The sequence below is a fragment of the Saimiri boliviensis genome, chromosome 3 (assembly GCF_048565385.1).
Source record: "Saimiri boliviensis isolate mSaiBol1 chromosome 3, mSaiBol1.pri, whole genome shotgun sequence".
In the NCBI taxonomy this organism is placed as follows: Eukaryota; Metazoa; Chordata; class Mammalia; order Primates; family Cebidae; genus Saimiri; species Saimiri boliviensis.
Genome location: NC_133451.1, coordinates 49,671,494 through 49,685,075, shown reverse-complemented (window position 1 = coordinate 49,685,075; position 13,582 = coordinate 49,671,494). Strand labels below are relative to the sequence as shown.

General features: G+C 47.8%; 1 protein-coding gene and 1 pseudogene across 1 annotated transcript; both read right to left on the bottom strand.

Moving 5' to 3' along the window:
* Positions 1 to 421: 421 nt before the first annotated feature.
* Positions 422 to 826, bottom strand: LOC120363557 (large ribosomal subunit protein uL14-like; annotated as a pseudogene).
* A 10,202-nt stretch (positions 827 to 11,028) lies between these two features.
* Positions 11,029 to 13,302, bottom strand: GSX2 (GS homeobox 2). Its single transcript, XM_039468472.2, has 2 exons — positions 12,566 to 13,302; positions 11,029 to 11,928 (listed from the first exon to the last, which is right to left on the bottom strand). Exons 1-2 carry the CDS (start codon positions 13,140 to 13,142, stop codon positions 11,588 to 11,590), a joined length of 918 nt encoding a protein of 305 aa, XP_039324406.1. The 5' UTR covers positions 13,143 to 13,302; the 3' UTR covers positions 11,029 to 11,587.
* Between the last annotated feature and the right edge of the window lie 280 nt (positions 13,303 to 13,582).

Sequence of the window (13,582 nt, the reverse complement as noted above, 5' to 3'; positions counted from 1 at the left end):
TTTGTTTTTATTCTTTTAAATATTTTTGAACTTAACTCAGGTTACTTGAAAAAAAAAAAAATATATATATATATATATATTTTTTTTTTTTTGGATGCTTGTCTTTAAGCTTTGTTAGGTGAGACCTAAGTAGTCTTTAATTTGGGGGGGCTAATTTTTATCTACTACTGAGATAGTACTCTTCTGAGTATTATATTTGAATAAAATGACCCCTGTACATCAGGAAGCCTTTCTGTTCAGTGGGAACACAAACTATTCTCAGGCCAACATGACCTCTGTGGATTGTTCAGCCTACTTCTTTCCAGTGTTCTTTCTCTGGTCTCCAGGCAGGTTCTTCATATGCAAGTACTAACCAATACTCAGCTGAAAGATTGAAGGGAACCCCCTTCAGATTTCTGGAGCTTTGTTTGGGAGCAAATGCTCAAATGCTTTTTAACAGGTTTTTAAGTTTTTTACAAATATACTGGAGAATAAATGCAGTGCTACCAGCATTGGATCTCAAATCTGCACATTCCTTTGCAATCAGTCCTGCAATGGCAGAAACTTTTATCTCACCTTTATTATTTACTATGACTCCTGCAGTCTCTTCAAAATAAGGAAACATGCCATCTTTTTTCTGGTATGACTTTCTTTGTTGAATGACCACTGCTGGATGTACCTTCTTTCTGAGCTCTGGTTTGACATTTTTGACTGTGGCCATTACCATATGATCTACAGCAGCAGCGGGTAGTCTGTTCAACTATCTCTTGATCACAGTTCCCACTAGAAGACCCAAGGGAATCTGGAATTTCATACCAGTGGACCCACCACATCCTCTCTTCAACATCTTTAATGCCTGAAAGTGGCAAAAAGCTAGAGCTTTCTTCCTGAGCAATTTGCTCCTGCAAAAATACTGTGTTCTGTGAATTCTAGCCACCTTGTTCTGCCCTAATTCTTAATTCTGTCTCCTCAACTCAAGGAAATTGCTGACTTTTGTTCGAGTTACTGTCCCTGTGCTGTGTTCTGGAAATTCTCTCTAGGCAGAAAGCTAAGGCAATCATGGGGCTCACCTCATTATTTCTTCTCTCCTCTATTCTTTCTCATCCCCATGATTTCTTTTCATGCCTTGTAAATGTTAGAGTTATTTAGTGCTTAGTCCTTGGGCTTCTTCCACATTTTACTCTCCCTAGTCACAGGACTTTAATATCATCATCATGTTCATGACTCCTTGATTTATTGCTCTATTCTGGATCTCACTGGAGATTTGTTTTTTCATTTACCTTCGTAATATCCTCACTTTGATATTTAATTATGATACCAAACAACATATCTTAAAACTTGTTTCTCCTATATTCTTCTTAATGACAACCTTTTTTTCCCTCACAAATACTAGGGATAAAGACCTGGGTATCATCCTTGACCCTTTTCTTTCTTTTACTACTTAGATTCAGTTTATCAGCAAATCCTGGCCACTCCTCTACTAAAACAGATACAAGAATTCAGCCTTTCTCATCACTCCCGTCATCACTCCCATTATCGCCCACCGTGATCCAAGCCATCATCATCTCTTACCTGGCTAAATCTGACAGCATCTTAACTTCCTGGCTTCTCTGCCCTTGCCTACTGAAAATCTGCTTTCAACACGATAGCTGAATTCATCCTGATTAGTCATAAGTTAGAGCATATCCGTCTTCTGCTCAAAAGGCTTCCCGGTTAACTCAAATGCCAAAGTCCTTTCAATGACCTATAGAACCCACTCCAGGCTCACTCTGACCTCCCCCTCCCCACCCCACACACTCACTCTATTCTAACCACTCACCCTCCTTATTGTTCCCCAGCTATTTCAGGCATGTTCCCACCTAGGCCTTTGCACTTGCTGCTACCTCTGTCTGGAATTCTCCTGCCCCAGCAAGTGATGTGGTCAGTTCCCCACACTCCCTTTAGGTCTCTATTCCAAAGTTACTTTTCCTGTCAGACCTTCCCTGGCTACTTTATCTAAATAACTATATCTTCACATCTATTTCCTTATTTAATAATAAACATCTTTATTTAATTCTCAACTATTAATTATCCTTGTTTTATAAATGAGAAAAGTGGAAATCAGAGAGATGAAGTGAATTGTCCGAGGTCACACTGCTAGTAAATGGTAAAGCATGCAGATTAACTCCAGAACTTTCTCAATACATTTATCTTATGTACATGATATTTAGCCTATAAAACTATTTACATATATTTATCACATGTATACACAGACCTATAGCTATATCCCATCTTCAAGCTGTATTTCATCATAGCTGTTTCTAAGTCCTCCATGACCAACGCAACTGATAGAGACTTGTGGATGTAAGATGATGCACTGACCCAGCTAGCATTTACTGGGAATCTACTATGTGCTAGGCGTTGTGATGAATGCTAAGGATATAGAGATGAAAGATGCAGTTGTTGTCATCAATTACCTCACAGCTGGGAATAGGAAGAGGACAGACACTTAGAAATTCCATGGACAAAGAACTAGGTAGAACCCAATGGATAAAAAATACTGAATGAAGATTCTAATCCAACACAAGAAAGTTTCTAACGATCAAAGCTGTCTGAAAATGAAATGGGCCACAGGGTGGAGTTCCTTTCACAGGAGTTGTCCCAGCAAAAATAGGATGACAGTTGACCTGGCTTTTACAGAGGGGATTGACTTAAACATAACATGGCTGATCAGGAGCCAGGTAACCAATGTGAGCTAGGCTTTTAAAAGACATTTTTCAACCAAGTGACTATTTGCAGAGATGTGTGTAGGGCTAGGGAACTAATAATTTTGATGCACCCAGGGGACTAGCAGAAACTAGAAGGCATTTCCACTTCATGGCTGAAGGCACAGGGGGAGCCTGGTGAAAAGCTGGAGCCCAGGAAAATAGGCTCTCAGAGAGGAAAAGAATTTCTACAGAGAAGCAGCAGCAACTGCCAGAACGGGAACAATACAGCATTCCCATAAACAGTGTATCTGCACTTCTCTGTCCTCAGGTTGTTCCGTTATCATCGAACGCAAAAGGAAGCCAGAGGCAAGCACCTGCCAGTGGAGGAACTGATACTGTCCACAAAGCTCAATGTCTGAGGACATCCAGCAGAGCAGAAGAGGGTGAAATAAATCCAGAGGGAAAACGCAGAATAATCAGCAGAGTTAGTTTTAAGGACCCTTTATTTATTCAGAGGCAAAAACGTATTTTTCCCTCCAGACTCTACAAATGAACAATTAGGAAGCAAACCTCAACTGTGGGGTGAGTGGGGCGTGGAGAAAATTGGAGCTGAACGGATAATCTGGCTCTGCCCTTTCCACGTCTCTTTCCCACGCAGCGTCACCTTGTGCTCTCTGGTGCCCACCACCAGCTATCCCTGCCTTGGCGCCCGGGCGAAGCGCACTGGCTGGGGAGTTTCCTTCCTGCGCGGGTGATCGAGGGCGTCCCAGCTCACAGAGGGCCAGGAGGCGAGGCCTGGGCACACGCCCCGCCCCGCCCGGACGCTGGTGCTCGCGGTGTCCTCCTGGCCCTGCTGCGAGCGTAGGGGTTGCGGCGACCATTCATAAGCCGGCTGCCAGACAAGCGAGGCTTTCCACGTGGGCAGAGGCGACGTCGTTCAGGTGGCAAGGATCCAAGGCGGAGCCTTCCTCCCCTCTGCGTCCACCCACCACCCGTCCCCGCCTCCGACGTAGAAAAGGACACGCACACAAAAAAACTTTCGCCACACTATTAATATATTCGCGTTTCCTCCCACTTTCCCAATGGGCTACCAGCTGCAGAACTCTTGAATAGAAAGCTTAATTGTGCTTTGTCATGCAGAGTACCTCGATTTTCTATAGAAGGTTACAAAGGGCCATTTGAAGTATTTCTTTCTCGCCTAATAGTGAACCATTTGCATAGGGCACCTCTGCGCCTGCCAGACCCAGGTAGCTGCGCCGAAGCTCCGGGGGCCCCGGAGTAACAAAACCCAGCGCGGTTTCCAAAGGGCGCCCTACCCCGCCTCTCACCCAGCGTTTGGACTTTTCTCTCCAATTCCCTCGGGTCACGGCCAGCCCTAGGCAGCTGATGTGGAGGACCCGAAATCTGGCCTGCAGGCCGCGAGTGCCCGGCCCATGCGTTTGACATCTCGGCGGCCTCGGGCCATCCAGGCCCCTCTAGCCTGTGCTGGAGCCTTTTTTTAGGCCGGGCCTCCCGAACCCAGGTGGTGTTTTTCATCTACTACCTGCAGGTCCAGAGACCAAGCCTTTGCCCACGCGAGGTCCTCCACCCGCTTGCTTCCCACGTAAGGTCCAAGTGAGTCGCCGAAGAACCACGCTGTTCGTATCTCCTGGTTGATTGACAGGGCTGCGTTCAGAATATCTTTTCTTGTTGCTTGTTTTGACAGTTCAAATCCAGGTCTGTGTGACATATAAAGCTAATAAAATTCTAATTTCATTGTTAATCTTATTTCATTGCAGTATAGGTTTTTACCCTCACACCTGCATGGCAGGGTGTAATTCCATTAATAAAAAAAAAATCAACATATTCATTGCATGTCTTTTCCCTGATGATATATTGTGAGCAGTGTGAGTCGAGAAAGAGCCATTTATTCCCACCGTGAATGAGCCTGCATGGGGCGGGAGCTTCACCTGCCCCTCAGTCAATTAGGATGTATCGAAAAGTCTAGCAGAAAACGAGTTAAATTAACCGTTGGCTAATTTCCTTGTGTCCCTCCTACATAATCCCCCCTTTTCAGCTTGCCCCAGAAATTACCACATGTTGCAAGGTTCAAATAGTGCCTAGTGAAACAGTGGCCAAACGCTTCTCCCTCCAGCGCCACCGACTGGGGAGCCTTTTCGCCGGCCTTCAAAGCTTGCGCTGTTTCGTGATCCTCGTTCCCGTATCCAAGAAAGAAAAAGAAAAAAAAAAGAGAAGAAAATAAAGAGAAAGAAATTTTTGACAGGCAGGAAAACGAAAAAAAAAAAAAAAAAAACCCTAGGCTGTCAATAACTATCGATCCAGCGGGTGAAACTACATTACTGCCCACCCACTCACTTTCTGACACCGACGATACAGTGGGTCGCCGGTGCCCGAAATAGGGACCCAAGTAGGAATGGCAACTTTAGCATCCTCCTCTTTTTCCGGAGAGCTGGGGTCCTGAGGTTAGGAGGATTGAGCCAGGGCTAGGGGAGACTGGATGGGGAAACCGGCGGGGAGAACAAAGGGTGGGTGGTGGAGCGGGGGCTGATATCAAGGCAGAAGGAGAAGGAGACAAGACTGAGAAATGCAGGCAGAAAGAGACCACTAGGGAAGCAGATGCTAAGCCCCCCCCCCTTCCCCAAATAAAGACAGACTGACAGCAAACACACCTCTAAGTCTTGACTGCCTTACCCAAGTTAAACTATATATATGGCTTAAGCAACTCATCAGCCTCTAGCCGAAGGCATTTTGAAGCACTGACATTCAAAATCCTAATAATTAATTGTTCTTATTAATTAATGAAGAAGGAAAGGAGGAAGGTGGCTGGGTGCTGCTTGACCTCAAACAATCTAAATTACGGTTTGTGAAGGAGGTATCCAAAAGCATGCACTCCTTCTCCTTCCTATTTTTTCTTTTTCACGTTCGCAAAAATTTCCATTATAATCCTTCAGGGTCTGGGGCCAGCAGAGCTTCTCACCCTGCTCGAGCCCTTCCCAGCCAACTGAGACCAAGCTGGCTTCAGCTCCTTGGAGCCGGCTGCCACTCACAGGCAGGGAGCTCTTTCCCATCGTGAGCAACTCCCACCTGCCTTTTTTTCTCTGCACCTGCTGTGGGTGGTTTCTCCTTGAACTTCAGAAACCAAGTAGTTGCCTAGAATTACTTTCGCTACAGTGCTCACAGGCTAAATATTACTACATTCATTCTCTCTCTCTCTCTCTCTCTCTCTCTGTCTCTCTCTCTCTCTCTGTCTCTCTCTCTCTCTGTCTCTCTCTCTCTCTCTCTCTCTCTGTCTCTCTCATTCTCTCTCCTCTCTCCCCTTTCCTCCCTCTCGCTAGAGACTTAAGTCTCCTATTTGAAATGGTGCAGCTAATACAAAGTCATCAAAGCACTATGGTTCTTGTCTTAAAGTGACAGCCTGCTTTATGGGACTGTTTGAAATACTCCCCTTGCTTTTCAATGTCTCTCTATCCATCTTTGTCTGCTCTTCAGAAAAGGGGACAATATAAAGCCCAGCCTGGCGAGCTCCCCACGCTCAGGCCTGGGCAGTGCCAACCTCCGTCTTTAAGCAGATTGAAATTGTCACTGCTTCATTAATCCGAAACTAGTTACTTTCCTAAGCACACAGCATACACTTCCGATCTGTTAGGATTCACTCAGGGGAGCCCCTGGGGCCTTCCTGGGTTTGGGATTTAGAAGGCTCAACAAAGATACAGCAAGGGTTCAGGAAAACATAGGGCTCAGCTTGAAGAAAAGCAGCACCCACTGCCGAAGAGTGGCATTGACATCAGTATATTAAGAGAGCACAAAACACTATTTTCAGAGACAATAGGATCCCCAGGATTTTGGAGGGTACTACTTGAGAATAAGTAGTCTGCCTATGGCAACAGACAAGGGTATTTATTACCACATGGAGTAGCATTAGAGATCTCACAGGCTTCAGATTTGCTTTCCCCAAAACAGAAGAAACTGGAATCCAAATTTATTTGCAAGTTGGAGTTTTGCTGGTTTTTTTTTTTTTTTTTTTTTTTTTATCTGAGTTCTGATTCAACTCTGATCCTAAGAGATGTCTTTAAGTTTCTGTTTTTCTTTGGCCCCTCCCTAGTTCCAGCCTGTGTTGCCCACTCCAAGTGCCAGGATGTTGGGTGTAGAAGCCTTGGGTCCTTGTGGAATTCCTCATCTTCTATGAGACAAGTTGCCCCTTTTCTTCATAGCCCTACCATTAACAGAAGACAATACAAAGGATTCTATTACTTTTAATATTTCTAGGTAGCATAGAATAGCAAGTTTTTGCATTCTATTCTATGTGATTTAGGGAAGAGACGTGGGCATATTTTCAAGAGAAGCTCAATTTTCAGTAATGTGAGCCTAAAGATTTATAAAATAGATTTATATTACATTATGTTAATAGAAGCCTGGTAAATGCACCATTTAATTGCATGGAAAAAAGTGTTCCCTTTTAAAAGGTCTGTCACCTTAACAGGTACATTCAAAGATTCTCTGTGAATAATGAAAATAGGAACAATTGCTTTGATGCACTGAGCTGCATTCATCGTCTAGGACAGCTTTGGGCTGTGTTTGGAGAAGATGGGAGGAGCTCCTTTGAAAGGAGTGATTGCTCCTTTAAACCCAATTTCCTCTAGCAAATAGGTTCTATTGGAGTGTTATTCTCCTTCGCTCTCTCACACACAGAAGGCTGGGCTTGAGATCCTGCCCCCAAGCTCTTCTCCATGTCCCCTCTCCATGTTCAGCTTGTTTTTCCTCCCCATAACCCAACACTGAGCACCTCCCCATCTCTCTCAAAGAAATCTCTCAAGGAGTGCCATTAAAAGCGAGTGGAACCTGCAGGAAAGGCACAAGTGGGAAGCAAAAAGAAAAAGAAAACCTGGTAAAAATCACTCTTTTTCACCGGCATCACCACCACCAAGGCACCCTCTCTGTCTCTGTCTCACACACACACATGCCTCATGCATGCACGCACTGCACACATACACATACAGAGACCCAGTTGCCCTCTGTGTCGGCTTTTAGTTAGAACCTCCACCTTTCTGGCAATTGTCTGACCACAGTCAGAGTGGGCCAGGCAAACTGCGTTTCTAATCCTGATCAGATATAACTGGACAAAATTGGTGGGAGATGCAGGGAGAGGCGATGAGGAGAGGAAGGGGAGGTCAGAAATCAAAGACTTCCCATCTTCAAGTGTTTTGTCTCTCCTAAAATTACTGGATATTCATTCTTTAGGGGAGATGGAAAGGAACTGAGCTATGATGACCACTTCAGAATAAGGAGCCCAGAGGAATAGAGATCTATGGGCATCAGTGTCTCCATCACATGGGCCCTCTGACACCCTAAGAATGAGCTACTGGGTCCCCTTTGCTTTTGGCCTAGTTTGCCATCAGTATCAGGCTCTTGGCCTTCGACATCTGTTGGTGGCTGAGTGGGAGAGTGAAGGGGGGAAGTCTCTGTTCCTTCTCTATGCTCCAAATGTCTGGGCTGGGCCAGGGCATATGGGTGACAGGTCATCCTTCCTGCTCTCCACCCTGCCTTCCACCCTCAGCTCTTTTCCTGTTTAAAGCCAACATGATATTTGTTCTCAAAAAGATGGGCTCAACCACACTAAGCTAGTGCTACCCACGGATTTTCTCTTGGTGGAGCAAGCTCCTGCTTTTTAATTCTCATTTTAATTCTCTTTCTTTCCATTCTTTCTTTCTTTCCATGACCTCTCTAAGAGGTCATGCTCTGGGGAAACAGTTTCTTTTTTGTTTTTCAAGTGGGGCATATTGGAAACGGGTATCCAGTGGTTCCCAGGTAGAGAAATTGTCAAGGGTGACCCCCTACATCTTAAACTTTCCTCTTAAATCAGTGTTTGATATCAAGATTATTTATACTGGGAATGTGAGTTTCTGAGGGTTAGCTTAAATGTTCCTAAACTAAAGTGAAACTGTTGGCCTTTAGAATCAGACCGATTCCAGAATACCAAAGCATTATTCTGATTTGAAAACTTCAAAAACATCAACTGATTTTTTTTTGAGGGGCGGGGATTTGGGGAACATGTGAAACTTATTGTAGCATAGCAAGAGACTTCATACTCTATTCCAAAAGTGACTCAAAAAAGTCTACTCTGCATCGGATGTCCTAGAAGGAAGACTTCCCTGGGAACCCTGGGGAAACTTTTCTTCTACGGAGGGTGTCCCAACATCTAAACAGGTATCTGTACCTAATTTTTATTTATTTATTTATTTTTGCTTCGGAGAGAAATACTTTGTTTATTCTCCTTTCCCTAGGGAACTTCCCCAAAGATCAGAGCAAGAGGGGCTGGGGCATCCAAGCAGATCCAAACCATGTAAGCAGGGTTGGCGCCGTGGCTCTCTGCGACATGGCAGAGCTGGGCGCACAGCGCGGTACCAGGTGTTCCAAGTGCGTGGCTCCGCGTTCCGAGCGCAGGGCCTGGGATCCGGGAGCCGGACGAAGCTTACAGCTTGGGATGGGGGCTAGTCAGGACTTACGGGAGGTCTAAACCCGAGCGCGCAACCCCAGAGGAGCCGGGCTGCATGTGGATGGGACGGGGACAGAGGGATGTCCCCACAGCCCAGAGGAAGCTTCGCTTCGGGTACGAGCGTAAAGAGCAGCAGCAGGCGTTCTTTGTGCTTCTTATTTCCCGCGGTGAAATTAGTCCTCTTAAACTCCTGTTCTTTGCGCCTGAAAACTCCCTTCCTCCCACCTCTGTTCTCACGCGCATAGAGGCCTGAAAAGGCAGCGGGCCTGCCTCCTCCCTTTCGTGGCGGGCAGGGCGAAGAGCCCGGGGCTCTGCGTGTGAGAGACGGGAGGAAAGAGATCCAGAGGCCTGGGCATCTCAGGCTGGGCAGTAGTGAGCCGGCTCTCTGGGACCTTGGCGCAAGACCCAGCTCAGCACATTGCACAAATCGCCAGCAGCTCCCTTTTCAGCCTGACACAGTGCTGGCCCTCGTCCCTTGCCCGATGCTGGAGCCAGAACGAAGAGAGATTTTCCTTCAGGGCCGTGTGTGTGTGTGTGTGTGTGTGTGTATGTGTGTGTCGAAGAGAGATTTTCCTTCAGAGCCGTGTGTGTGTGTGTGTGTGTGTGTGTGTGTGTGTGTGTTTGTGTCGAAGAGAGATTTTCCTTCAGGGCCGTGTGTGTGTGTGTGTGTCGAAGAGAGATTTTCCTTCAGGGCCGTGTGTGTGTGTGTGTGTGTGTGTGTGTGTGTGTAGAGGGATTTTCCTTCTGAACCTACTTAGTGTATGTGTGTTAGAGAAAGACAACACTCCGAGAAAACCATGGCCGGTTTTAGATCCCCAACCGCATAAGGTTCAGTACCATCAGCCTCAAGTAAATCAGACCTAAAGCCCTTGCGTATGTGTGTCATCATCAATTCCTGTGGCTTGAACCTATTGGGTGGCATCTTTATAGAACCTAATCAGAAATCACACTAGTTGAGGATTAATGGGGCTCAGCTTGCAGGGAATGAGATCTCTTCCTTCTCCTGTTTCCAGCTTCTTCACTTCTCTCCCTAAGATAACAAGCCCAGGCTGCACTGTGGAGAGAGCCAGGTTGCCCTGCTGAGGGAAGAGCTAGGAATAAAGTCTCCTGGGAACCAGGTTTAAGGGAAGTGATTCCACTAGGCTATGGGAAGGGTGGTTGGGGGACGGGACTAGAAGGGAGACAAATTAACTGAATGTTAGGGAGACCAGGAAAAGAAACCCTGAAACTCAAAGGTCTAAAGGCATCTCTGCACTGCTTTGAAAAAGTGAGATCATAAATCTTTGAACAGAATATTTCCTACCCTTTTTTGTTCTCTCAACACTGAGGGAAACTAGCTCATTTTGCTCGCACATCATTTTTAAGCTTCCACTGTTTGCTTCTGGCCTGTTTGATAGATTGTTGCTCTTCCTAAAACTATTCTGACTCTACAAATTCCTTCACATAATTCAAGTTTTCCTACTGAGAGAGATGAGGAAGTACAAGGAAGAAAAGAAATACTAGATGGGGGATTTTTACCCTTTCTGGCTAAAGAAAGGTTTACCTGTGTATCATTCTAAATGAAGTGATTTGTCCTATCAACTGTGAGGAAGTTGCCTATTTTGAGGATGGAGAAGCACTACTGGGTAGGTGCAATCATGACTAAAGGTGTCTCCTTGGCAAAAGTTTCTGTTACATAGAAAACCTATACAGCCACAAACTCCTCTAGTCAAGAGACTCCCATTACCAAGCTTTTACTCAACACTTTCCTTGAAGTCCTCAGACAGCTTTTTCCCCATGCCTGTCTTTCTCTAGACATTGGAGGAGGGGGCAGGAGGAGATAGGGAGAGCAAATACCACCAATTTCAAATCATGGTTTTGTTTCATTTATTTAAATAAATATAAATATAAATTTTATATAAAACTATTCACATCCAAAAGGACTTCCAGCGACTTAGATTTTAAATTCTCCCCAGGGGAAATTTCAGAAAGCAAGACCTACAGGGTCTAATTTTCTACATTATTTGCAACTTCGGTGTTTTTGTTTGAAAACAACAACAGAAAATAATCAATAAACCCCGTGTTCTTATCAGGTTCTGAAAGACAGTAGGGATGGGGAAATGACATGCGCTTTCAAAAACTCCATACAGTGTTAAACTTAAACCAACCCTGTTTTTCCTCTGTTACAAGATGAGAGTAAGTTGAATTCTAGGTTATTTACATTTTTAAAAAACAATCTATAACTTCGAGTTGGAGCCCCAAATAAACAGGTCAAGAAGGCGACGGGAAAGATCAGGCCCGGCCTGTCCATTCCAGAACTTCCAGGTTCGTTTCTTCCCCAAATGGGACCACTGCAACGAGCAAGGATTTTGGCCCCTGGTGCCCCCATGCATTGGTGTTGCTGGGTCTTCCAGGAGTGGGGGATGTGAGAGAGGTGCCCCCCTCCCCCTCATAAGGGAGAAATCTCCTTGTCATCGTTGGCCGAGGCCGGCGACAGGGAGTCCTCATCCTCGGAGCGCGCGTAGTGCACCTGGCTCCCGACGCACTTGCAACCCGCGTGACTGTTCCTCTGCGTGCCCTTCCCCTCCTTCTTATGCTTCACTCGGCGGTTCTGAAACCAGATTTTCACCTGCTTCTCCGACAGGTTCAGGTAAGTGGCGATTTCGATCCTCCGGAGTCGAGACAGGTACATATTGGAAGAGAATTCTCGCTCCAGCTCCAGGAGCTGCGTGCTAGTGAACGCCGTCCTCATCCTCTTGCCATTCGGTACCTGGCTGGCGTCAGAGCCTCCTGCGGACAAGCGAAGAGAGGGCAAAGAGGTAAGGCTCCCACCCCACGTGCTAACTAGGATGCGTTTTAGGGACCCATCCCGGAAAGCCCAACCGAACACCTGTATCCCTTTCCCATTTCCAGCCACATCTCTCTTAGTGGGGGAGAAAAGAGACCTGCAAAGCAAATAAAGGTCTTTGATGCGCAGGACGCGAAGTCGGATGATTAAAGAGGGATTGGGATTCGCACTCTCTTTCAGCCTATCGGAGAAGCATGCAGGCTTAGCCAAAAACGTCAAAACGCTTTAGCCAGCCCAGACCCGGGGCTGCCACACAGGTTCAAACACACCCACCCCAACCCTCAAGCAGCCTCTTGTTTCTCCGCAGTGACGTTCGAGGTCCCTAAGGCCCCAATATTAAAAAGGCGATACTCGAGCACCTGGTACTAGGAGTGAAACGCACCAGGCTGAGTGAAGAAACTGGTAAACTAACTTCCACCTCCGTAGAACTTCTGTGGCGGACTCTACAGTTACACTAAAAGCCTCTCCTCCCTCTCCACTCCGTCCCGCCGGGTCTCCCACTTCCTCCACCGGAGGTGGAAAGTTTGCTCCAGGAGCGCGTAAGGCGCGGAGTGCAGGGGCCCAAAGACCCCGCCCTACCCATGGTGAGGCAGTGGAATCTCCGCGGGTCTGCCACGTTGTAGGTGGTGGCGGCGCAGACAGGTGCGTGGTGTTGCGGGTGCCCCAAGCCCGCCGCGGCCGCCGCCGCCGCCGCCGCCGCTGCCGCCGCCGCCGCGGCCGATCCAGGCTGCTGGGGCTGGTGGTGGTGATGGTGGTGCTGCGGGGGGTGGTGGTGATGGTGCGCGTGGTTAACCCGCGGGCAAAACTGCGCGTCCGCAGGAGCCGAAGAGAACTGGCTCTTGAGCAGAGGCAGGGCCCCTGCACCCCCAGCCACCCCACTGCCTCCGGCCCCGGTAACCCCGGCCCCTGCGCTCCCGCTGCCGGCGCCCACAGATCCCCGAGAGGAGTGCAGGTGCGAAGTGACGCAGAGGGGGCACACGCAGAACGCGCCGCTCTTGCGGGATGGGCAGCCGGGACCGGACACGGACATCACCAATGGGGACGGCATGCCAAGCGGGATGAAGAAATCCGGCCCAGGGTGCGGTTCAGGCAGCGACGGTGCTGGCCGTGAAGAGTCCTTGATGATGAGCGAGTCGACATAGAAGGAGCGCGACATGTCGAGGGTGGGTGGCTGGAAGGCCCGACCGGTCGCGGCGACCCCTCCTCCCCTTAGTGCTCTGAGCTCTACCCCAGGAGCCGCGCAGACACTGGCGGTCAAGCCCGTGGGGGCGCAGAGGTGTTGGCGTCTGGACTGGGAACAAAGGGGTCCCGGGAGAGGGCTGGTCCTTACGTCCCCCACCCGGCGCCCCGGCTTGGGTATTTTATAGCCCCCACCCCAGCACGTGATGCTGCGGAGTACCGCTCGGCTCTGGCTCCTCGGCAGCTCCCCACCCTCGGGATAGGCTGCCGGAGTCACAACAGAAGCAGCGAGGAGGGGCGGGCGCGCCGCGGGGAAGAACGCGGGGGAGGAGGATGGGGGAGACTTTGCAAAGTGTAGGTTTTGTTAATTTCCCGGGGATGCCGGCCTCCTCCCCCTCTTTCTCCACGCTTTACCGA

Excerpts from the sequence above, each read along its gene's own strand:
- GSX2 (XM_039468472.2), bottom strand. The coding sequence starts at position 13,142 with ATGTCGCGCTCCTTCTATGTCGACTCGCTCATCATCAAGGACTCTTCA. Across the intron at positions 11,929-12,565 it reads ATTCCACTGCCTCACCATGG|GAGGCTCTGACGCCAGCCAG; the intron begins GTAGGGCGGGGT and ends GCTTGTCCGCAG.